This window comes from Colossoma macropomum, unplaced genomic scaffold (assembly GCF_904425465.1).
Source record: "Colossoma macropomum unplaced genomic scaffold, Colossoma_macropomum, whole genome shotgun sequence".
In the NCBI taxonomy this organism is placed as follows: Eukaryota; Metazoa; Chordata; class Actinopteri; order Characiformes; family Serrasalmidae; genus Colossoma; species Colossoma macropomum.
The window spans coordinates 37,660,895-37,686,530 of record NW_023494800.1 but is presented as its reverse complement, the minus strand read 5'-3'; the positions used below and the strand labels follow the sequence as shown (position 1 = coordinate 37,686,530).

The following is a 25,636-nucleotide window of genomic DNA, read 5'->3' as shown; positions in this document are numbered from 1 at the left end:
GTTGGGACAGTATGTGAAATGCAGATAAAATGCAGTGAAGCAGCCGGTCACTGAAGGAGCCGCCCAGTGCTGCCAGAGTCTAATGCATGGGGTGGGAGCTGTTCTCCAGCATGGATGCTAGTCTGGCTAACATCCTGCACTGGGTCTAGGGGGCTTCCCAAGACAGAGCTGGCCCTCTTAATCAGTCTGTCATGAGTTGACCTTGGACATTTTGAATAAAATGAAACGTGATGTAACTCATGGGTAAACATGCTCCTGTCCAGACTTTTTTTTGGAATGAGTTGTAGGCATCACATATGGGATAAACATATATTTACAAAAAAAAAAATCAGAAATTAAATTTTAACAATTTCTCACTCTCAGTGTAAAATGGGGAAGCCTCCGAAGAAGAAGAGCCTCGCTGACAAAGTGCGGAAGACCAAGACGTCCTCCCAGATCAAGAACAACCCTTTCGAAGTGAAAATCAACAGGAAGAAGTTTGATGTTCTCGGCCGGAAGAGTAAACATGATGTGGGGCTGCCCGGCGTGTCCAGATCCAAAGCCATCAACAAGGTAAGGTTGATGAAATATTATATGAGCATGACTGTTGGATTCCTCTTTATGCTCTTATGAAATATTACTTGTTTTGTGGAAAGGAACACAAACTGATTAATTCCAACTTCTGTTATCCAGCGAAAAGACACCCTTCTGAAGGAGTTCAGGCTTAAGAATAAAGCCAATAAGTTTGTGGACCGGCGTTTTGGAGAATATGACACCAAGATGGCACCAGAGGACAAGATCCTGCAGAGGTTTGCCTTGGAGAGACAGGTACAGCTCCTTAGAACACTAACTTCTCACTTCACTTAAATTCGAGAAGTGTGTGTGTCTGAGAAAGTAGCAGAATCAGTGTATTTGCCAAGCACAGCATGTGTAAGGATTTTTTTATGTCGCAGATGTCAACATAAAAATATAGAGATATATAACATGCAGTACAAACTAACACAGGCTAAAATCTTTTATGTAGTTAAACAGCTTCCGCTGTGATTTTGGTCATCTGCTGGTATCACCATAGCAACGTCAACTGTTTTCACAGCATCAGATATTTTTTCTAGATTCATTCTGAAGACTAAATTTTACCATAAATGTATTTTCTTTGTTTAAATTGTCTGTATAAGTCACTGATTTCATTTCTATATTTTTAGTATGCAAAAGTTTGGCTGCCCCTGGTCAAATGACATTTTGTTGATTTTCTAAATGAGAATAAGTGAACATCCTCCAACATCATCCTACAATTACTGTTTATTTGCTGAATTTAAAAACATGGTAGGCACCACATATTATATACTGCATATAATATATTTTTCCCTAATATGTTAAATTCAGCAAATAAATAGAAATTCTGCACTAAACGCAGAAAATGGCATATTTAAGTTTTACAGTTCTACAGTTACAGACTGTAGTCCATCTGTTTCTCTGATACTTTGTTAGCCCCCTTTTACCCTGTTCTTCAGTGGTCAGGACCCCCATGGACCCCCACAGAGCAGGTACCATTTGGGTGGTGGGTCATTCTCAGCACTGCAGTAACACTGACGTGGTGGTGGTGTGTTAGTGTGTGTTGTGCTGGTCCGAGTGGATCAGACACAGAAGTGCCGCTGGAGTTTTTAAACACTGTGTCCACTCACTGTCCACTCTATTAGACACTCCTACCTTGTCGATCCACCTTGTAGATGTAAAGTCAGAGACGATAGCTCATCTGCTGCTGCACAGATTGTGTTGGTCATCCTCTAGTCCTTCATCAGTGGTCACAGGACGCTGCCCACAGGACGCTGTTGGCTGGATATTTTTGGTTGGTGGACTATTCTCAGTCCAGCAGTGACACTGAGGTGTTTAAAAACTCCAGCAGCACTGCTGTGTCTGATCCACTCAGACCAGCGCAACACACACTAACACACCACCACCACATCAGCGTTGTATAGTAAGTGGAGCTGATAAAATGGACAATGAGTGTAGAAACAAGGAGGTGGTCATAATGTTATGACTGATCGGTGTAAATCGTCGCTTTCAGGATAAAACCTTGTGTCTCTATTTTTTGTCATTTTAATTTTTTTTACATAATTTGAAAAAGACAGTTGGCTTTTTATGTTGTGTCAAAATTTTGTGATGATTGGACCAACAGAAATGGTCCAAAATTATTTCTCAATTAATGTCCAGTGAAAGTCAACAACATTTTTCCTTGTCCTCTTTTTATATATACATGTATGTATAAACCCACAGACACTAGTGTTAGCTATTATCAGTTAGCAGTGTTAGCTAGCATCAGCTAGTTTCAGACAGTAGCGTTAGCTATTGTAAGCAGAGTTAGCTAATGTTAGCTATTATCAGTTAGCAGAGATGGTGTTGTTATTGAGGTGTGACACACAGTGGAGCAAAATGGGCGAGACAGATTTAATCTGTGTACAAATGTGTGATAAATACATGACATTATAATTTCTGTGTAACGTATTGTTTGTCTCAGTATATCATGACGATATAACCCAGGCGCACTTTTGTTTATCCATAAACTAAATCTTGTTTCCCGAAGTTGGCCCCTCCTCAGACCCTCTGCCTGACCGGATATCCTGGCTGCAGTGTTTTTAAATGATGTTTTGTCCCCTCACTGTCCTCTTCTGTGGTTAAACCTTATGTTCTATCGTGGTTTTGCAGCGCACCCAAGCCAAAAAGGACATCTACAATCTGAATGAGGAGGAGGAGCTGACCCACTACGGCCAGTCTCTGGCCGAGATTGAGAAGCTGACGGATGTGGTGGACAGCGACAGTGACTCTGATGAGAAGGGCCTGCTTTCCGGTGAGTTTTCCTAAAGATGTCCCGATCCAGGTTTGGTATCGGATGGTAAAGATAACGATTTGATCTCTGTGATTTTATTAGATAATACAATCACATATATGATCATTTATACACACAGATACTATCAACATGTAGAGAATTTCTGTATTCTATTTTTTATTCATTGTTTTATAGTATGTGATTGCTGCCCAGACAGAAATGTGTATCTCCTTTTTTGTTGATTTTGCATGCTCTTTTACTGCCCCCTTGTGGCTCCACAGCAGAATTAGATTGTAGGTAAAAATACAGTAATCCTCTTTTGCAGTAAAATAAAGCTCTGTCGAGTGCTCTAACACACAGTTTTGACAATAAATAGTCTTAAATGCTGAAATTAATGTATAACTGCTAATCTGACTGCTAAATTTGTTTATATTTTTAGCCTTTGCTAGCACATCAGCACACACTGAGACATACTTACAGCCAAGATGGTAAAACATTAAACAAATAAAATGGACATAAAATGTTGTGGCTCCAAAGGTGGTTCGATTTTTGTTGAAACAGGACAAAATGGTTCTTCTTAACATCTGGGTTGTGACCCCTGGTTTAGGCAAGTGCCATAGCATGTAATATTTTGTACTGCACATGCCTAGTGTTTATGTACATAATCAAACTTTAATTTACAAAAAGTCAGAGAAATTCAGTTTTCCATGATTTAAAATCCTTTAAAATAGGTTTTCCGAGTGGCTTTCTAGTGTCTTTAGCTCATGCTTCTCAGCCCCTGTGAAGAGACCGACACGTATCACTGTTTTCTGGTTTGTTCTGAAGCTGAACTCACTGCTTCGAACTTCGGAGGAGGAGGAGGGCTGCTGAGGAAGAAGAAGCCTGGAGAGAATGATGAAGACGAGAGCCAGAAACCTAAATCGCGGCAGGAGCTTATCGAGGAGCTCATCCTCAGATCCAAGCAGGAGAAGGTGAATACCCTCCTCCACCCCAACCCCCAACCACGTTCTGTCAGGGCAGATTATTTGTTGTTATTTTTGTTGGCTTGCATGTCAAGAATTTTGGGACACTTTGCTGTCATTTGAATGAAAAAAAAAAACATTAATTAAGTAAGAAATCGTATCTGTTACCATAAATGAATATTTTAAGTTGCAAACAGACAAAAAAATTCATTTGTATTAAAAACTTTCTGAAAAGCCAGGTGGTCCCAAGCTTTTACTGAGCAAGGTGTATATAAATAAAAAATAATTATATATTTGAAAACAATAGCATTTTCAATCATGTTAAATCCATTAGGATTGCTGCAAATTCTCTCTTTTCTGCAGCTCATTTTTCCTTTAATGGTAACAGCTGTGTTCTGTTGTTGTTTGTTGTCAGAGGGAGCGTCAGACTCAGAAAGAGGAGGCGCAGGAGCTGACGGAGAAACTGGATCAGGAGTGGAAGTCCATCCAGAGCCTCTTGGTGCACAAAACCCCCAAAGCGGAGCGCAAAGAAGAGCCTGAGAAACCAAAGGTGAGGTGGAGGGGGCGGGGCTACTGGGCAAAAGCCTGAGAAATATAAGTTACAGTGATAATTATGAAAATCTAGCACTTTTTCAAAGACAGTAATTGTGCGATTATTTTTTATAAAACTGTGGTTCTGTTCCTCAGTTAGTAGCAAAGACTAAACAGTTGCTGTTTAAATACACTAGGTGGTGCTGTTAGTTAGCTGGAAGTGTTTGAGGACGTCTTTCACAAAATCTTGCTTTGTTTGCAAAAAAAGTCCAGATCAAACTGTTATATTGATTGATGTAACCTGATGTGAGTGTTTGAGAGACAGTGATCACCTTTCTTTCTCTCTGTGTGTGTGTGTGTGTGTGTGTGTGTTGCGTACAGCTGGATGAATACGATGTGATGGTTCGTGAGCTCGGGTTCGAGATGAAGGCTCAGCCGTCTGAGAAACTGAAGACTCCGGAGGAGCTGGCGAGAGAGGAGAGAGAGCGCCTGCAGAAGCTGGAGGTACTGATAGTTACAACTCACTCTGTTCTTTTTCTTCCACGTCACATTTACACACACATATATATATATATATATATATAGTAATAACATAATACAAATTAACACATCACCCACAAAAGCAAAGCTTTTTTGCTTAAACCCAGCAAGTCTAACATAGAAGGGCAAACTGTTCCATAGTAAACCATGAAAGCACAGGTCCTTCAGTTTGATGGTTCTACACAGATCCTTTTTGAAAAGGGTTCTATCTATTGAGAGTGTGTTATGATTGGTTGCAGGCGGACAGGCTGAAGAGAATGCTGGGAGATGTGGAGGAGAACTCGACTCAAAAGCAAAGCCACCTGTCGGCCGACGACCTGAATGACGGATTTATCCTGGACAGCGATGACCGCAAAACCCTCTCGTACCAGGTGAGCGTTTCTCCCGCACTCCTTCACTGTAACGGCCTCTACTTCTGCTTCTCTCTTTGTGTCTCTCCAGCAGGGTCTCTAAATACTTTTGTTTTATTTATTTATTTTTATTTGTATTGTGAGGAGAGAGAGACAGAGAGAGAGAGGGGACCATCCGAGTGCCCAGAGAGAGTAAGCCAGTTATGCTCTCTAGGACTCTTGGCCACGGATGTCATTCCAGTCATCAGGGATTGAGCCCAATGCTTAGACAGTTTGTAGGCTTGTAGGAAGTTTAGGAATTTTTTTTTTTTAAATTCTCGCTTGGGGTGGATACAGTTTTGTTATTTACAGATAAAAAGAAACATAAAGCGTCATGATGGAAACACACTTGCAGAATAAATAACATAAGTGAACAGAATAAAGCCGTGATGCACGATGATACATTGGTATTATTTGATAATTGTATACTGGCACCAATTTGACTGATATTTCAAACCTATAGATGATGACGTAGTTATGGTGTAGTCTTGTTGAAATTAAGTGATCCTAGATTAGAAAGACGCCATGTAACTTAAGCCTTTTATAATGCTTTATTAAACGTTAGTATGGGTAGATATGTACATGAGAGTATGGAATGCTGTCATCATATCAGGCGCATTTACCCTCAGGATGAAGTCATATGGCTGGTCAGGTGATTCCGTAGCTATGATGCATGACAGAAAGCAGCAGGTGCCAGTGAACTGATAAAGGAATTAAAATGCTCCTTTATTGTATCAGAGAAGAACATAATAGTGATATCAGAAGGTGAAGAGGCAGAAGGAGCTGCAGCTGAACAGAAATACAGAAATAAATTCAAACACTACAGCAGAGAGAAGCTGCTCAGCATGGCTTTTACTGTAAACTCACTCTGTATTTCTCTGGAGCGTAGAGAGTTTTATTCTCTTGTACAGAAGTGACTGAGACATACATCTGTATCGTTAATTAGGACGGAAAGTGGAACGTTGACGGAGGAGAGGAGGAGGGGCAAGAAGATGAGGAAGGTGAGGAAGGGGCTGGTGAGGAGGAGGAGGAGGAGGATGAAGATGAGGAAGGTGAAGACGATGGCAGTGGTGTTGATGATGGTGATGACGAAGATGATGATGATGATGACGAAGATGAAGGCGAAGGTGGTCACTCGGACCTGGACTCAGATCAGGCCAGCGGAGCTGAGGATGAGGACGAGGAGGGTGATGAAGGTGAAGAGGAGGCAGCCAAAGCTAAACCAGGTCTGAGTGAGGAAGAGCGGAGAGCCGTGCAGGAGGCAGCCAAAGCGGAACTTCCATACACCTTCGCAGGTAAAGATAAACCGAAAACCGTAGGGCTGGACGATACGACAGCACTGATCATTATTGTGATGAACTCTGTCACGTTGTTCCTTCCTGGATATCGCGAATGTCGTCAGTGCTTAAAATCTCTTTTCAACTGCAGCTTTGGTTAGATTTAGCGCAGCACAGTGTGTGAAATGTTGATTACAAATTAATCACAAATCAATAATAAATTCATAATTTATAGGGTTTTTTTTAAAACACAGCACTGCTTTGTCTGTTCTGGTTTCTCAGATTGTCAGAATAAATAAATGTCATCACATATCATGTGTCATAAACAATACCAAAATTTAGGATACAAGGGGTCAAAAATTGCTTTTATGGTACATTTTTATTTAATGGTTTGTGTTTTGTTCAGACTTTTGAAAGAAAAATAATTGAAAAACTACTAATGACAAAACTTTTGAAAACTGACTTACACTTCCTGTAGTGTATTACAGTCTGTCAGAGTGACTGTGTGGATCATATGAACATTATAGAGCTTTTTAAATGAAACAGTAGAAGCCATATCGCCCCCTACACTTCCTGTAGTGTATTACAGTCTGTCAGAGTGACTGTGTGGATCAGATGAACATTATAGAGCTTTTTAAATGAAACAGTAGAAGCCATATCGCCCCCTACACTTCCTGTAGTGTATTACAGTCTGTCAGAGTGACTGTTTAGATCATTATAGACACTGATAGTTTTATTTTTTTATTTATTTCTTTTTTTTATAGCCAACATTGCCAGTTTTGCTAACTAATTGTTGCCACTTCAAAACATGTTAGCAATGTAGCTTTTTTGGTCAATTTTCAGCATTTTTTATTCATTTTCATTGGAAAACTGAGCATAATTTTGCTCCTTCCCTATTTTAAAATTCATTTAATTTATTTCCAAAAGATAAAGTTGGAGAGAAATTTGTGAAGGTTTGTCATCTTCTAAATCTAGTCATAATACCAAATGGTAATTTTAGTAGAAGCAAAATCCTAAAGAAATATCTGCCTGTTTAGTTGCTGGATGGTGTAAAGTTGTTTTTGAGTCGAAAACAGTAAAATCCGTTTGTGTTTCATTTGCATAAGTGTAGATTTTTGAGAGAAGATTAAGATTGTGGCATTGATTTGAACTGAATAATGTTTGCATGTGTTCTCTTGTTCTAGCTCCTGAGAGCTTCGGTGAACTGAAGGCGCTGCTGGACGGTCACTCTGCAGAAAAACAGTGCATCATAGTGGAGCGAATACAGAAGTGCAACCACCCGAGTCTGGCTGCGGGCAACAAAGCCAAATTAGAGGTGACCACCTTCCTGCCGCCTGACGTCACACACACCTGTCTGACATGAATGGACTGAACACTGGACATCAGTGTCGGCCACAAAGGGCAAAAGTGACCCCTTATTCAAAGTTTGCCCCTTTAAACACTGTTCAGTGTGAAAAATGGCCTCAGCATAAATTATAAACACACATTTATTAGTATTTGGAAGTGTAATTAATCAGGGTGATAAACATCGTTCCCTAACCTCTTCAACTCGAGACCACCGGTGGTTCCAAAACACACTTCGTCATATTCTTCATAACTTTCATATTTCAAGTTACATTCTAAAGGTTGGTGTGATACAAGAGCTGTAACTGTCTATTTCCAGTCTAATAGATGGTGATGTAATTTTAAACCCTTATAACTAAAGAAGCTGAACGCACTTTTTTTTTTTTGTCTACTGAAAGTCGAGCCATTTTTCCACAAATCTGGGCTATAAACTATAAACAGATGGCGTCTCTTCAGTGATCTGCTCTGTAAACATTATTTTTATAAAATAATACAAAGAGCGTCTAAGATTTTTGGCTTTCAGCAGTGAACTGTAAGCATATAGCAATATGTGTATCATAAAACACATGTTCTGTTAATTTGAGGGAGCTTTTACAAAAAATAAATAAATAAAATAAAAATTTACATTTTATTCATGCAGTTACTGAATAATTTGCCTTACGATTTGGTCATGTAGATTCAGATGGACAAACCAAAATATACCCTGGAGAAGTTAATCTATGTGCATTCACCACATATGTTTGTGTTTTTACCGGTAACTAAGCAGAGATTCTTATTAATTTGTACGTTTTCTGGTGGTTTTAGATTTACTTATTTGCTTGTATTTGTTTTAACCATTTAACTGCAGGCTTATTATTCAGCTGTTAGTCTTAAGTCTTGTTAAATGGAAACTACTATGAATTATTTGTGAACTCGGGGGTCTCAAACTTAAACAAATTCAGAACGTTTTTAGGGGCCAGTCTAAGCTGATTTGATAAAGTGCTCAGGCTAGCTCAGCTCTAACTGCTAGCTGGCCAGGCTAGTCTGGAGTCTTCTAGGCTCACGCTGTTTACCTCAGCATGCACCCCTGCCCACATCAATCAATCGATCAACCTTTATTTAAACTCAGAGTACTTTGAGGGAGACGCTCATTTACAGTGTAGCTGAGCCAATACAGGGATTGAAAAAACTGGATTGTAAAAGCATATCAAATGCAAAAAAGCGCACATAATAATCATAATAGTAAATTTAATAGTAAAAAAAACTATTGAAACAATATAAAAATAAGTAACTAATCAAATAAGCATATAATAAATAAAAAAAAATAATGAAAACAAGGAATAGATGTAACACAATAACTTAGCACAAACTAAAAAGTAAAAGTTGATGATAAAATAAATAAAAATAACAGAAGTGGAACAATAACAAAACATACCAAAATAAATTAAATAAATAAAACGATTTTAAAAAATCAATGAAAAAAATTCACTTCAATTTTTAATTAGCTTAAAAAAAAACAAAAAAAACAAAATAAGAGTCCTCACAACAGGAGGCTAAATAACTGCTACTGAACAGAATAACTGAGCTGAACTCGTTCAGGCGGCTCTGATGCCGCTGTATGATTTCATTTCGACTCGAGTCCAGTATCAAACCCAGTCGCGCCACATCGCGGCAGATTTTGAGGTATCAAAAATCATCAGATCATTGGCTAAAAGAACTGATGCAGGAGCGCAGCATGATGAATCTTGTGATTTGCACTCCTAGTTGATGTGCTTGTTGAACTTCATCCGAGGTTTTGTTGAAGGGAACGTTCACCTGCTCCACAAACTCCAGCGCTGTTCCACACACAGCTGTAGGAGTCTGGCCATGTCACCCAGCCCTAATCAGCTGCATTATTTTTTACTGTTTTACAGAAATTGTTTGGTTTCCTATTGGAGTATGTAGGAGAGTTAGCCATGCGGACCCCACCAGAGCTGACCACGGTCAACACACTCATCCCGTAAGTGTTGCTGTTACTGTACAGGTGTTACCTGCAGGCTTTATATCAGTATTACACTGGCACTGAATGCGTCTCTCTCTCTCTCTCTCTCTCTCTCTCTCTCTCTCTCTCTCAGGCAGGTGTATGCGCTCTGTCAGCTCTTTCCTGCAGCGGCGAGTAAGGTGATGCAGTCTTTGCTCAGTGACAGCGCTCACAGCATGGAGGAAAGTATAGAGGTCAAAGGTCGTGCTGCGTTTCCAGGCTTGGATATGGTACACACCTATTTTTTCTAATTATTGATTTTATTGAGTTTTAAGGTTTTTATAGTCCTTCATTATCATCATTCGAATTGTTTATGTGAGCTACAGATGACGTGCCTCGGTTGCCCAGCAGGGGGAGGTGTTTACACCTCACTGGTGCTGTAATTTAAAAAGACGTGTCAGCATTTAGTTTAAAACCTCCATTTACAGTTTCTATACACACTTATTTAAGGCCAGTACTCAGGTGTAGCCAGGTGATCTACTCTGGTGGGAGGGCTGTTTGGAAAAAATTCAGAGAGTAAAATAAGTGTCCCAAATTTTAACATTTATAAACTAAAATAAATGTTTATAACCAAAAATATGGGAAAAGGTGTCCAATATTTTTTTATTTCTATTTCAAGAATGAAGATGCACATTATCGCAGCAATAACATTTTAAAGTGCATCTTAGTCAATGTTAATAGCATTTTTTCACTACTACTTCCGCTACTAATAATAATAATTTGTAGTAGTTTTTATGGGACTCTTATTGTGATGGCTTTTATTAAAGGTTTATGAAAGGTTTAAAATTAAATTTATTGAGGGATAATTAGACTATATGCACTTTTTAAAATCAGTAATAAACAGTTATAACACACAAAGAAAAGTGCAACAGTGGACCTTCATTCATGTTTACTGTTAAAGCTCAGATCTTACATTGTCAGCATTACACCTGAAGTTGCTGCCTTATATATGCAGCAATTTCAGCGGTTTTGGAAAGTAGTGATGAGAACGTTTGTCTACTGTTTTATTCATCCTAAGACTTTGGTAAACACATTTCAACCACTAAAACAGTTCATCCACATGAATAAAGCTACGTTTTCACAAGAGATGAAAGGAATTTCTGAAACCGTACTTCATTTTTTCAGCTTATGTCATTTGCAAGACCCCAGAGGGTCAGTAGGGTCCGTATCGGTCCTGATCCAATCTGGAGTATCCAGAGTCACTACCTGGCTGGCCGTCAGTATATGTGGGTTGACGGTCTGACTATAGCCTGTTTGTGTGGGGAAACACTGACACTTGAACTGTCTTTGGAATGTTGTGATATTATATTCGTTCTTTGAGGTGTGATGAGTAAAATATGTTTGTTTTTCCTGTAGCTGATCTACTTGAAGATCGTCGCTCTGCTGTTTCCTACCTCAGATTTCCGCCACCCTGTGACCACCCCCGCCTTCGTCTACATCAGCCAGGCTCTGACCAAGGTAGGGTCTGTTAGTTAGGGGTGTTACAGTTCCACGTTTTCACAGTATAATATCTGAATCACTGTATCATTGTGTTATGGTAGTAAGTAACTGTTTTAAAGGGCTCATATCATGAAAAATGTTTTTCTCATAAAGTTTGATTTACAAACACAACTCCCTCCTCATTCCATATGGTCTATATATGGATACTAAGCTGTAAAAAGAACCTGATTTAAATTTAAATCAGTCTTGTGATGTCACAAAAACCAATATATTTGCATATTTGTGCTTATTCAGCCTACAACAGTTTAGCCCCACCCATTCACCTTCTGTCTGAAGTTATAAAGAGTGTTTCAGCCTGGACGGCTTTTTGAAAGAGCCGGAATACAGGGCAGCCAAACGGAACAGAGCTCATTTACATATGTCATTGAATTTTTATGAGTATGAGTAAATGAGCATGTAATCAGATCGATACTTGATACCAGTTTCGGTATCGACGCGTCTCTAATTAAATGTGAAGCTCAAGTCTCGCACATGCGTTTAATTGAACAAATCACGCTGGCACTGTTCTCGAACTTTGTTTTGATGTTTTGAATGAAACATTTCTTAATTCTCTTTCCAGTTTGTGTGTGTTTTAAAGTGTTTCTCTGCTCCCTCAGTGTCCTGTGACGTCTCTGGAGAGCGTGTCAGCAGGGTTGGTGCTCTGCTGTCTAGCTGTGGAGTTTGTGTCGCTCTCTCAACGTTTCTTTCCTGAGCTCATTAACTTCCTGCTGGGTCTCCTGCACCTGGCTGTGCCAGCTGACACCTGTACAGGTACCTCTCGCGCTCTCTCGCGCTCTCTCGCGCTCTCTCGTGCTCTCTCGCTCTTCCTCTTCCCCCTGAAAAATTCAATCAAACCCAATCAAAGCAGTTTGCTCGGAAAAGATTTTACTTTAACCACTTCATAAAAAGTTTGATATCTGAAGTTTGCTTTTGTAGTTTTACACTGAAGCTGTGAGGCTAATGTAGCTCACAATTAATGAGAGCTTATGTCTCACCAATTAGCATCGTGCTTACAGCATGCCTAAATCATCACCCACTCGACAAACAGTGTCACCTGCCATCTGAAGCCTAAATATTGTCTGAACTTTTGTATCTCATATGCAGATGAAGAAATCAGATCTTTTGAGTCGACTGTCCGCTCTGTTATATGTGAGTGATCAGATCAGATTTGTGTGGCCAGACATCACCAGTCTATCTGCATGTGTTGCCGTGGTAACAACGTAGGTGTCAGTAACTACATAGCTTTGCTGGTGACGCTGATTTCAAACGCGGCTGGAGGAGAGATGGAGGAGCATCATCTCCCCTCCAAACTCCTCAGAACTCTCTCTTCATCATGAATCTTTGGAGCTCTTCTTCAATCCCAGCACTGCATGACTCTGGATTTCACATCGTCATTGTTTGTTGTGTTGCAAGTGACGTAAAAGACACTTTGAAACCCAATTTGAGCGTTCCTTTATGGAAAACTGCTAAATTTCCGCAGGATATACATGGAACATTTACAGACGTGGCAGTTTACACAAGATCAGTATCTGCAGGATTTCTATAGTTTGTTTTATAGTGTGGGATTAATGTGTTCTGTGGATATTTCTGCTTTTGGTGTAGCACAGGATTAATAACCTGGAATTATACACCGATCAGGCGTAACATTATGACCACCTCCTTGTTTCTATGCTCATTGCAGTAACACTGATGTGGTGGTGGTGTGTTGTGCTGGTCCGAGTGGATCAGACACAGCAGTGCTGCTGGAGTTTTTAAACACTGTGTCCACTTACTGTCCACTCTATTAGACACTCCTACCTTGTCGGTCCACCTTGTAGATGTAAAGTCAGAGACGATAGCTCATCTGCTGCTGCACAGTTTGTGTTGGTCATCCTCTAGTCCTTCATCAGTGGTCACAGGACGCTGCCCACAGGACGCTGTTGGCTGGATATTTTTGGTTGGTGGACTATTCTCAGTCCAGCAGTGACACTGAGGTGTTTAAAAACTCCAGCAGCACTGCTGTGTCTGATCCACTCAGACCTCGTTCCTGTGGTGTGAGTGTTTAATTCTCACATTGTAACGCCGTGTGGCTGAAATGCTGTGAGTGCCTAAAGTTTTAGTACAGAGTCTGTAAATGAATGTAGGTCTCGGTGCTGTGTGATTACCCGTTCAGCAGTCCTACACACGGGAGCTGGAGAAATGGTTCCTGAGGCTGTGAGCAGAGAGAACATTACATTACATGTAAACTCTCTGCCATCATTACTACACAGTAGTAGTTAAATTATTTGGTTTCAGCTGGACCTACATTTAATTTTAAACCATGAAAGTGACGCTGTGTGACTCCTGTCTGTCCTGCAGTGCACTCAGTGCAGCGGCCCAGGCAGGCGGCCACAGTAATGCTGCTTTTCCACAATCGAATATTAATTTTCACAATCAATTATGTAACCGAATTTACAATATTCACTGACAGCCTACTGATCACTCGCTTAGTGATATTTAGGCTTGTGACTAGTTGGATTTGAACTAAAGCAAGCAATAGTATTTGTGTGTGTGTGTGTTCAGGTTACTGGGTAGTGCCTCCGTTCAAGCAGCAGGGAAAAGCCAGCAAGCTGCTGCTGCTGAGTGACGCTGAAGCTTCAAAAAGCTGGAGCAGGAAAGCCATCCCCCTAACATCTGTACACAGAGTTACAGCCAGCACCGATCTGGAGAAAGACCACTACAGGTACACACACACACACATACACACACTCACCAGGGCCAGTGCAGATCTGGAGAGAGGCCACTACAGATACTGGAGATCATCACTGAAATATACATTGTGTACATAGTTTAAACACTCCTGGTCAAATTTTGATTTAATGGATCTGTTAAAATAGTTGGGATCCAGTTTTTTGCGTCTTGTTTTCTCCACCTGTTCACTGTCCAGTCAGGAACCCTGCTGCTCTACCAAAAAAAGGTCTTGACTTAAGCTTTAGTCACTCATTGATTCTTTAAACAGCAGTTCCTGTTACCCAGTTTAATCCGCTGGAGTGCACTCAGCACAACTGAGGTTATAAAAATATTCCTTTTACAATCTGTTTGCAGTTCCTTATATCCACTGTAGAGGGCTCCAAATCCCCAAACTTAGTACTGCTTTAACACGTCTGAGTGAAGGATTGGAGAGAAAACACAGGCAGCTGATACTGCGTCTCCTGCTCAGCCAGATGGACACATGTAAACAGAGCTGTATCCAAATATTGTACACAAATATTTAAGACTAAATGTTGAGAAATATGTATAGTGTCAAGTTTAAGTATGGTTCTAGAGGACAGCTGGTCTTGTGTAAATGCACACACACCTAAATCACAAAGATAAATCTCTAAATCAGACTAAAATACAAAGATAAATCAATAAATCGGACAAAAACACAAGAATTAATCTCTAAATCAGACTGAAACATGAAGATAAGTCTCTAAATCAGACTGAAACATGAAGATGCATCTCTAAATCTGATTAAAACATAAATCAATAAATAAGTTAGTCAGCCTAAAGTGCAAAGATAAATGAGTAAATCACACTAAAATGCAAAGATGAATCAATAAATTGGACTAAAACATAAAAATAAGTCCAAATTGGACTAAAACACAATACTTTATCACTAAATCAGCCTAAAATGTAAAGATAAATAAGTAAATCAGATTAAAGCACACAATATATATTACTAATCAGATTAAAAAGCAAATATAAATGACTAAATTATTCTAAAATGCAAAGATAAATAACTAAGTCAGCCTCAAACATAAAAGTAAACTGCTACTTTGGCCTTAAAACAAAGAAAAATCACTAAATCTGCCTAAATTTAGATCTGTTAGCTCTTAGACGAACTGTGTGCAATAAACCAAAGCTGAACATTTGTGGTTTTGATTATTTTTTTTCCCCCCATAATAAAGTATTCCTCTTTAAGACATTAGAGTGTTGGTTTAAAGTAATGATTTTAGAAAACTCTGCCTGATTGATGGTCTTGATTATTGATTGATACTCTTGATCGATGTGCCGTTTCTCTGTAGTGGTGGAGTTTAATCAGTCAGCGTGTCAGTGAGTTTGGCTGTTTTTCTGAGTGTATCGTTACAGTGAGTCAGCATTACTCACTTCTATTTCTCACACTTTCTGGTGTGTAGGAAAGAACTCATCACTCAGGCCTGCCAGCCTGCACGGCCATTAACACGCGCCTGCTGGAGAACATGAACATACAGGGCAGCCCCCCACGGAGAACGCTTTAGTGCTGCTCGTGTGTTTACTTGGGTTTTAGGGCAGAAATAAGAAAAGCTCAGAGTTTGTCTTTTTTAAGATCTTTTCACTTTTAATCAGAAACGCTTTTTCCACTCCGGTTTTACTGGATGATGGAAAACTGTGTCTGATATTGGAAATATGAAAGCTTGTTCATTACACTTTTTCTGAGAAATAAATGGGCATTTATAGAGCTGTCAAAGTTAACATATTAATAACTCAGCTTTTCTGAACAGTGGAAGTTTTTTCGTTCCATCCTGACAAAATAAAGTACACTGGTAGAGCTTTCCTGACTACCTTGCAGCTGATTTCCATAGGGTTAAAAGTAAAGTGTGCTCTGACAGATAAAAATGCCTCACATCCACAACATCAGGCTTTTTTAGGCAAAGACTGGTGATGGTAGAAACAAGCAAGACAGTCTGAACATTTTAATTCAGTTTGAACTCGGTGCTCAACACAGAGGTTTCAGAACAGTTTGAAGCATGTTATTCACACTCGGATGTTTTAATGATCAAGTTATTCTAAAAGCTTAAGCTTGCATTTCTTGAAGTACTACATGGTGGATTTTGAGTTATGTTTTGGGTCGTTGTCCTTTTGTAGAAACCTCTTTTCAGCTTCTCACATTTGCCTCCAGAACTTCACTATGCTTAGTGGAATCCAACTGAAAAACAAATAAAAAATAGATGTAAAAAGAATAAGTAAAATAAATAATATATTTAAAATGTATTTAAATAAATATAAAAATAATAAATAAAATTAATAAGATAAAATACGATAAATACCATCAACTGTGCTGTACTGCACTTCCACAACCTACTGAAAATGACTAAACGCATATTAAAATAATAAATAAAAAATACATTTGACCAAAATAGATGAGTTTGGACTTTTAGAGAAGGGAGCTGAAATTCTAACACGAGAACATCATTGCGAAACGGAATGCGGCATGATAATTGTTTTTATCTAAATTATCTTCTTTTCATAATCTTTAGGAGCCAAAATAATCTTTTTATGCACTGAGAAATTTTTCCAGATTCTCTGCATTTTTGATAATTGTATGCACTGTAGTGGGTGAAATACCTAAAGTCCTTGCAGTCACTTGTTGAGGAACACTGATTCTCCAGTATCTTCCCAAGTTTGTTCTTAAATGTGTTCTTGAGAAAGATCCTGAGAAAGTCTGCGTCAGATTCATGACGTGTTCTTAAAGCGCAGAACCATTTTCACCTTTGTGCTCTTGAGTGTGTGTAGATTCTGTTCTTACCTAAGAACAAACCCCACATAAGAGACACTGGTGAGTCAGAGTCTTCATCAAAACTGCATAAGTGGGTTTTAAAAAAGAAATTTCTTCTGCCAAACAGTGAATGAGGTGAGCCTCGACCCACCCCTACACTCTCAGAAATAAAGGTGTGAAACTGTCACTGGGGTGGAACCCTCAAGGCTCCATCTCAGTGCCTTTAGTCAGGGAACATAACTGAACCATAATCCACTGAAATGATATGTTCTAAGCTGTACTGACTCCACACACCCCGTCTCGCCTCCAGGCTTTTATTTTACTGTTCTGTTTAAAACATTCGGTTATGAAAAGGTACAAATACAAACTTTTCACCTGGAAAAACTTATTTAAGGTTCACAGTCAGACCTTAAATCCACTGTTGGAGCTTTGAGGGAACATTTACACTGTTTGTACCTTGATGAAGTAAAAATGTTCCTGAACAGAACCTTTATTTCTGACAGTGTGCTCATAAATCACTAGGCCTTTCCTGGATGCTCATGATTTCATAACCTCTTTAAAATGTTTTCTAAATATTTATCAATGTTCCTAGTCTTAAATTGGGATGTATCCATAATGAATGTAAATGTTTTTTGTTTGTTTATTTGTTTGTTTTCTAATGCAGCCCTGTAGGGTTTGGTTGTCTTCTGAGCCCCTATAAAGGCTGACTTTTAGCCCTTCACACTCTGTTGAATACTCCTAGCCTAATTGTGGAGATTCTTCTGGGACTTACAGCGGCTGATGTTGCTGTGTGAGCGTGTGAAGAGTCTCAGAGCAGTGATAATTATCACCCCACTGTGACTTTCCTGGGGTAGAGTCTAACAATGCACTGCTGAGGCTCCACCTAAGAGACAAACCCTGACTGACCGAGAATGGACTTTAGCTTCTGAAGGCGGTCAACACCTTTCAGTTTAAAGGGTCTTCCACTGATGGTTCACTGCAAAGAAACTTACTGACTCGCATTTCTTTACAGTGGTGGTGGTGACTGCAATTTACATTGTGACTATTTTCAGTAAATAGAAGTCTAGTCTTGTTATTTTCACCAAGAAGACCAGAACATCCACTTTTTCTGGCTTGAGACTAGATCACTCACCAGCTCTGTCCATAAAGAGGTAGATAATTATCATATGATAAAAATCTGGAGGAGGAGAAACACTAAACCTAATAAGACTTCCAGAACCTTTCTACCCAGGGCCTTCATGTTAAAGGAAGGGTTTGATGAAGAATTACATTTACAATGTTCCTCTTAGCCTGTATGTAGTAAAATGGACAAAAAATACAGACAAATTTCAGGCTTAATGAACAAAATGAGAAATAAGTTTATTGTACAGACCGTTAATTGGCTTTCAGGTATTGATAAATGTACTATGAGTTTTAAGGCTGTGAAAGTCTGTTGGATGTGCTGCCTTCAGTGGGAAAGCAGATTAAATAAATGAGCTTTTCCTCATTTGGTGGAACGGCAACTCTCGACATTCCGGGTTTGCCTTTGTAAAGTCTCCATGCGTTAAAGTCCAAATCAGGATTTTTCTGATTGAAAAGCCCAAGTCGAGTCTCTGGGGTGTGAGTCCCGAGTCAAGTCACTCATTTACTCTTTTACCTCTTTCACTGTCATTCATTTATTGATTTACTTCACGCAAACCACAGCAAGACAGCAGTATGCACATTTCAGGACATTCTCAGACCACAGCATTGGGTTTCACACATAACTATTTCACGTCATGGCAAAAAATGTGGTAAAAAAAAAAAAGGGCCATTTTGAACAGCCTCAGGCGAAATGGCTCCAGAGAAGAAAGCTAAGCTACATGGACACAAACTTTCAGATGGACACGTTTGTGTGACATTCACAATTCTTTCTTGCTAAATTAATTACATCTAGCAAGATTTCTTGGTCAGACCACAGATTTTAAAAGTAGAAATTGACAGTACGGTGCTGCTGCTATTTATGTTCTGTTTTGTAACCATATCATTCCACAAAATCCACTCTGACTCATAACTGTAATAACTTCCATGGTAATATAATGTTTTTATATATATATATATATATATATATATATATTATATATATATATAAAATTAGTATGCAGTGAGGTTTATGACGGTCATTGTCTCATGTTTCAGGCTCTCTGTACTGCACACCTGCCTGGACCTGGTGAAGAGATGCACTCTCCTCTACAGAGACCTTCCTTCTTTTGATCAGATCTTCCAGCCTATCCGTACCCTTCTGGCCAAACATCTCCCTGTTCAGAGCTACCCTTCATCCCTACAGGCGAGTCACAGCCGTCTGCTGATTTAGTGGCTTTAGTTCAGCTTTGAAATGACAGACAGACTGAATACCTGACAGGGTGGGTTGTTTTCCCACAAAAGGGCATTTTATTTGTGTACATTTGGGAACTTAAAACCCCTTGGGTATGTAATGCAAAGGACATACTAAGGACATACCAGCTAAAGTAAACACTATCTTTATATTTCTGTAACCTGCTGATATGTAATTACTCTTATCACACACTTATACTCTTTGATTCAGCACCAACTCAGATAATACCACTAATACCAGTTATAAACGCAACATGTTAAATGTTAAAGATTATTTTTGAAAACAAAAAAAAAAACAGAAAAATACACTGTACCAACAAGACATTTATAGAGCAGTAACAGCACCTTAAAGTCTACTCAGTGTCTCTGGCAGCTGCATTCTGGATCAGCTGACGCTGTTTGATGGCCTTTTTTGGGAGTCCAATTAGGAGACCATTACAGTGATCAATCCTGCTAGAAATAAAGGCGTGGATGAGGTTCTCCAGGTCCACTTTAGTCAGAACATCTCTGATCTTGTTGATGTTCTTAAGGTGGTAAAAAGCTGATTTAGTAACTGCTTTGACACGACTGATAAAACTGAGATCAGAGTCCATTAGTGCCCCAAGGTTACACACTAGTTCTTTAGATTTTAGGGCTCTTGAATCCAGATAGGCAGCTAAGTAAGTGCCTCTCATTGCTGTTCCCAAATAAAATAATCTCTGTTTTATCTTTATTCAAGTGCTGAAAATGTTGTTTCATCCAGTTAGGATTAGATTGAAGATCAGGTATCGGTATCGCAATCAGAAGGGGATTCTTGGTATCAGTGCATCCCTATGCGTAATGCTTTATCTTCTTGTGTTTCTGCAGGAGTTGCACAGGGAAATACTGGAGGCTGTACCAGAAACCTCTTCCCAGCATGCACCTCTGGTGTTTGACAAGAAGAAGCCCATCCCACTGAAACTGCTGGAGCCTAAAATAGTGCAAGTGTGAGTGAAGCCCACACATTATCCTACATGCACAATTAAGCAGTGATTAACAGTGTTAAATGAGTGTTTATTCATCATTGTTGTTGTTGTTGTTGTTGTTTCTTTCTGTCTCATTTTCTTTTTTCTCTCTATGAAATCATTGTGTCCATTCAGGCTGGACTATGGAAAGAAACGAGGGAACACAAAGGAGGAGAGGGAGCAAGAGAGACTCAAACACAAGTATAAGAAGGAGTTTAAGGGAGCTCTGAGGGAGCTCAGGAAGGACACGCGCTTCCTGGCCCAGGCCAAACTCTCTGACATCATGAGCAGGTTGGTGGAGATCATGTGTCCACATGCAGACAGTGGGCAGAAATGTGCTTTCATATTCAAACTCTTTTTGTTTGTTTTTATACAGTAACTTGAGGAATTTCACATTTACTGTTTATAAATAATAAGACTGGTTCTCGAGGTTTTATGATTCATGACAAATTACAGTATGATAGTCAAAATTATTGCAGTTGTACTTTCAATTTTAATTAAGAATTTATTGCTTAAATTGGCAAATATTTGTGGCAGACAGTAACACTTCATTTTAAGAGATGCTTTGAAGATGCTTCCATTGTCTTAAACTTACATTCAGCTAAATATCTATAAAATTGAATTTCTAAAAATGTAATTCAAAGATTGACTGTAATACAATTTATTTTATATCTAACCCTAATCCTAACCTTAAATTCAACACTAAATTGAAATATAATCATGACCTTAACGCTAGGCCTAGAACTGACCTTTTTTCAACTCTAAATCTAAACCCAGTCCTTACACTAACTTTAACCCTAAGCTTGCCCCGAACCTCTGAATCTATACATGATCCAAACTTCAAAACACAACCTAATCCTAACCTTTACTTCAACTCTAAATCTAAACATAATTGTAACGTTAACCTGAAACCTAATCCTGACCTTTACCTCAACCCTAAACCTAAATCCGATGTTGTAGAAGATAAATTTAGTTTCACCAGATATTTTGCTAACATTTTGCACATCTGTAGCTAATCTGTAATCCGTAAGGAGAATATTAAAATAAAGCTTTTTCAGCAGCCTTAATAAAAGTGTAGTACAATAAACTGTTTATTGTTTTTATCTTCCTCCAATTAAAAAGAAGTATAATGACTCCAGAAAAATGATCTATGAAAACACTGCGTGGATGCTGCATTCTAATAGCTGTTTCGAGGCTTTTGTTTTGAGGCTCAGTAGCTGAGGAAAACCCCTCAGAGAGCGCAGTAGAGTTTAGTCATCAGGGCAAAATGTCCTTTTGATTAAACCACATTACTCAGCTGGATTTCTCAACAGAACTCAGGATTTTAACCTGCTTACAAATATTAGCCAAAACACTTTCACACCGTGTTATGAGTGCTGCTATCGGCGTATTTGTTATTAATAATAACAACAATAATAATGAAGAAACGTAATTCACCTCAGTTTAAATTAAGTCAGGGAGAGTGGGGCACATTGCGGTTTTTCCTGAATAATTTTAAAAATATTTGAGCAAGTTTAATATTTACACAAATGACCTACACATCTGTGCTACAGATGAAAATGTAAACTTTCACAGGGCCTACCGTCTCCAAGCCTGCCGGCATCAAAACACCATAATTGGGTTTAGTATTAACTATAACTGTGGAGCTCTAGTTATAATAGATGCTAAACAGTCAGGTAAATTGATGCAACAGATCATAACTAACATAAGATATAAATAATGTAATTCACTGAATTCAGTTCTATGTTGTTGGAACCAGTCAGGCTTTTTTGATGAAAAAATTGATAGTTTTGAGTGTATATGGGAGGATATGTTCTTTCGTTGTTTGCTTTAGAAGTCTTTTTTTGGGGGGATTTTTCCCCAGTTTTCTCCCCAATTTAGTTGTGTCCAAATCCACCAAATCACATGATACTACCAGCGCTAGGAGGGTGAAGGCTAACACAGGCTTCCTCCGAGACCTGTGAAGCTCCTCCGCATCTTTTCAAACTGCCGCTCACGCAACGTCACTGGACAGCCGAACGCGCTCGGAGGAGACGCTAACCGCCAGTTCTGTTACGTCAGCTAACAGACGGCTGCGCTGATGCTGAGTGATGGGGGGAGAAGGGGGGGCCATCCGGCCCACCCAGAGAGAGCGAGGCCAATTGTGCTCTCTTGGACTCCCGGCTACGGACGGCTGTAGCATCACCAGGGATCAGACTCGTGATCTCCTGATGACGGGACCAGTGCTTAGACAGTTGCGCCACTCGGGATTTACCACTCTAAATTTACATGGGGTCGTGGGTAATTTCCAGTTCGGTCCTGTCTGTGTTTTTCTCACTCCACTTCTGAGAAACTTACAGGCCAAATTACAGTTTTTCACCAAACCCAGCTGTGCTGTGATCGTTTTAGTGATGTCCAGGTACACACATCTGTGTCTTTCCAGACATATGTCACCTCATGTTAGCCATATTGGTCTCCTAGCACGCGTATCAGAAACTCTTCCTCAGATAGTTTTCCAATCAGGAAATCTATCTGGATGGATGCTTGTGAAGAATTACACAATCATTTATGTGTCATGGGTTGTAGAACTTTGAAGAAAATCAAATTCTGATTAACATCCCACTAGAAACCTGTGGCAATTTTATTGCTGTCTGAATGTTAAAGTTTTATCACTGAGGAGACACATACAAAAAAAACAAAACAAAAAAAAACAAAACACACAAACTGAGTCCGATTAGGGTCTTAGCTGTATCAGTGTGTTAAACACCCCCATGTGGAGGCTGTACTTTAGTCTGATCTCTGATGATGACTAAATGCATGTTCGACTAAAACATCAGACGTTTTGCCCTGTTCGTTTGTGTGCCGCTCTCCTGTTCTTGTGTCAGAAAGTGAACATTTTGTTTTTGCTTCTGTGTGTCAGGGATGCTGAGAGGAAGAGGAAGGTGAAGGAGCTTTACGGCAGTCTGGCCACGCAGGAAGGAGAGTGGAAGGCCCTCAAGAAGAAGAAGAGGAAGTGATGTCGGACAGAACGTCCTCATAAATCGCTGTTGATTGAGTCCTTGATTGAGGCCACAGCTGCACAGCTTAGTTTGTCTGGTTGAGTTCCTAAACTAATAATCGAATCCTGGAGATAAACAGGATGTTTTAGATCAGGAAAACGAGTAATCAGGCCTTTGGCTCTGGAGGACAGACAGGCTGCTGAACTTCATGGACAGATGCAGCCATCAGTTGCTAGTGGTCCTCTTTTGCTGTCTCTTGCATTTGGCTAAAGAGCATTTATTTTACATTTTGGTGTCCTTAAAACAAAAAAAGTTGTGTTTATATATGTCAACAATTTGTAAATGACCACCTTTTGAGATATAAAGTAGACAATAACTCAAACCTGTAAGCGTCTTATTTGAATGAAATGCTTATTCGTAGCCATTGAGGTTACATGCAATTTAGAATGATTCAACTGTACCATTGACTGATAACAGAGCGTTCACAAAGGGGTTACTTCAAATGTGCGTTATTCACATCCAGGCAGCTGATGGAACACTGAAGGCTAGCTACGTAGGGACTTCATAACGCACGCAAAGGCATTGCAAAACATTAAAAAAGCAATGCTTGAATCCTTGATTATTTTTGAACAGTTTGTCAGTTTTAGCAAGTTGTTTTATGAAATACAGTGAGGGGCAACAAGTATATAGTTTTTATTTAGTGTATTTCAAGTACATATATCCACTTTAAATGTGCACACAATGTGTTCTGAGTTTGTATTATGAACAAAAATGTATGTATTCATAAGAATAAGCAAAGGTATGTTTACAAACTAACTTGATGGGGGGAAAAAAGGATTTAAAATATTAAAATAAGTATATATGTAAAACTTTAAAATAAGTTCTACATATTAATGCTGCAAAAGTAAAACTAAAAATGTTTTTGTGCAAATTGCGCCTCGTGCCATTATAAAACATTGCCATTGGTTGGGAGGATTTCATGCAACAAGTAGCAATAATGTTAAAAGTGAAGGGGAATCCTAAAGTTTTCAAGGATGACGTTAAATGGTCAACTGCAAAAAGCTACAGAGCCGTTGCAAAGATGTTATGCTTTCTTGTCAACATCGTTGGTTCAGTAATATGAGTGGTCATAATATCAGACAGGTACACCACACAGGACGACCTGAAAGCTGCAGGATCAACCGTTACAGAGAGCAATAAGCAATGAGCTGCACCGTAATTGGCTCCCATGCAAAAATCTGCTGCTAAAAAAGAAGCAGAGATGCTTGTCTAAATTTGGCTGTTTGGACAGATAGAAACTGACCAGTGTTCTGTGGTCCAAACCAAATAGAACTCTTTGGTAAGAAATCAGTTGATCATTGAAAGAAGGCCTGTGTTTATGATTGCATGAACACCCACAGCGAAGCATGAAGGTGGGAGCATCATGATATGAAGCTGATTCTGTGCAGACGGTCCTGGATCATTACACATCATCCAAGGATATGAGTGGAGCGATGTACCAAGAGATATTAGAGGATTTAATCTCAGCCAAGATAGAGGAGAAGATGGATGTTTCAACAAGACAACAACCCAAACAACCAGACAAAACAACTCGAGACAGTGAAAGGCGAAAGTGCTTGCTTGGCTGGGCCAGTCTCTCGACTCAAGTGCTCCTGAAAATTTGTGAAGGATTTTTAAATTGCGAGTTGAACAGAAGGACCTTCCTAACCCTGAAGAACTGAAGACTGTTTGAACAACTGTGTTGCGAAACAGCTAATTACTTCATACCGCAGATGTCCTGAAGCTGTAATTGCCAACAATGGAGTACTGACGCTATTAATTTATGGTGTCTCTGTTTTCTTCCTATCAATTTTTTTCATCTTTGTTTATGAACGCTTTTTGTTGATATTTATAAGTACAAAAGACATTGTCTTATTCATCAAAGGAAACTTGTGTGCGAATGATAAGCTTTGGTGCATAAAAGTCCCCACCTCCCAGCACCTAATTTACATATAGATTACATGAACCACACCCTAATTAATGCAGATGTTTCAGTAGAGAGCCAAGAAAAATTCAGCACTAAGCAGCTCCTGGGCCAGTGGCTGTGCTCGTAGGCAGAGTTTGAGGTTCAGCGGTGAGTGCACTGCGCCCCCTACTGACCAGACTTTATAGTATTAAAATTACAAACACTGTAAAGAATAAATTATGAACGTCTTAGTTTTTGAAGAAGGTCAAATGACAAGATTGTGTAGTGGTTAACACTGTATTATTGTATGTGTTTTGTACTGTTTATTTTGCCGGTGTCATTAGGGAGTCATTAGCATAAAACAATAGCACAGTCTAATATATCTTTATATATGATGTATATTTGTTTATATCAATGTGCATGCAAAATAAGTACCTCCAGATTTGTACTGGATTGTCATTTGCATAAATGATTAGTATTATTAGTATTAATGTTATTTTCAATTTTTATTCCTACTAGTGGTATTATAGATGATTGGCTTAGTTAACTGCAAATCAGGCTTTTTTTCAGGTTGTTAA

At 39.1% G+C, this 25,636-nt stretch overlaps 1 protein-coding gene across 1 annotated transcript in view; it reads left to right on the top strand.

The window, feature by feature from the left end:
• The window catches only part of nop14 (NOP14 nucleolar protein homolog (yeast)), a 25,729-nt gene extending 2,234 nt beyond the window's left edge, over positions 1-23,495 (top strand). Inside the window, exons 2-19 of the mRNA XM_036588751.1 lie at positions 364-552; positions 673-807; positions 2,683-2,824; positions 3,629-3,774; positions 4,181-4,315; positions 4,678-4,800; positions 5,076-5,207; positions 6,172-6,520; positions 7,687-7,817; positions 9,739-9,824; positions 9,940-10,075; positions 11,202-11,303; positions 11,942-12,095; positions 13,866-14,025; positions 18,958-19,105; positions 19,999-20,117; positions 20,271-20,426; positions 23,035-23,495. Coding sequence (XP_036444644.1) covers positions 370-552; positions 673-807; positions 2,683-2,824; positions 3,629-3,774; positions 4,181-4,315; positions 4,678-4,800; positions 5,076-5,207; positions 6,172-6,520; positions 7,687-7,817; positions 9,739-9,824; positions 9,940-10,075; positions 11,202-11,303; positions 11,942-12,095; positions 13,866-14,025; positions 18,958-19,105; positions 19,999-20,117; positions 20,271-20,426; positions 23,035-23,131 — 2,634 coding nt within the window. The 5' untranslated portion in view covers positions 364-369 and the 3' untranslated portion in view covers positions 23,132-23,495. The remainder of the gene's footprint in view (positions 1-363; positions 553-672; positions 808-2,682; positions 2,825-3,628; positions 3,775-4,180; positions 4,316-4,677; positions 4,801-5,075; positions 5,208-6,171; positions 6,521-7,686; positions 7,818-9,738; positions 9,825-9,939; positions 10,076-11,201; positions 11,304-11,941; positions 12,096-13,865; positions 14,026-18,957; positions 19,106-19,998; positions 20,118-20,270; positions 20,427-23,034) is intronic.
• Positions 23,496-25,636: the final 2,141 nt, after the last annotated feature.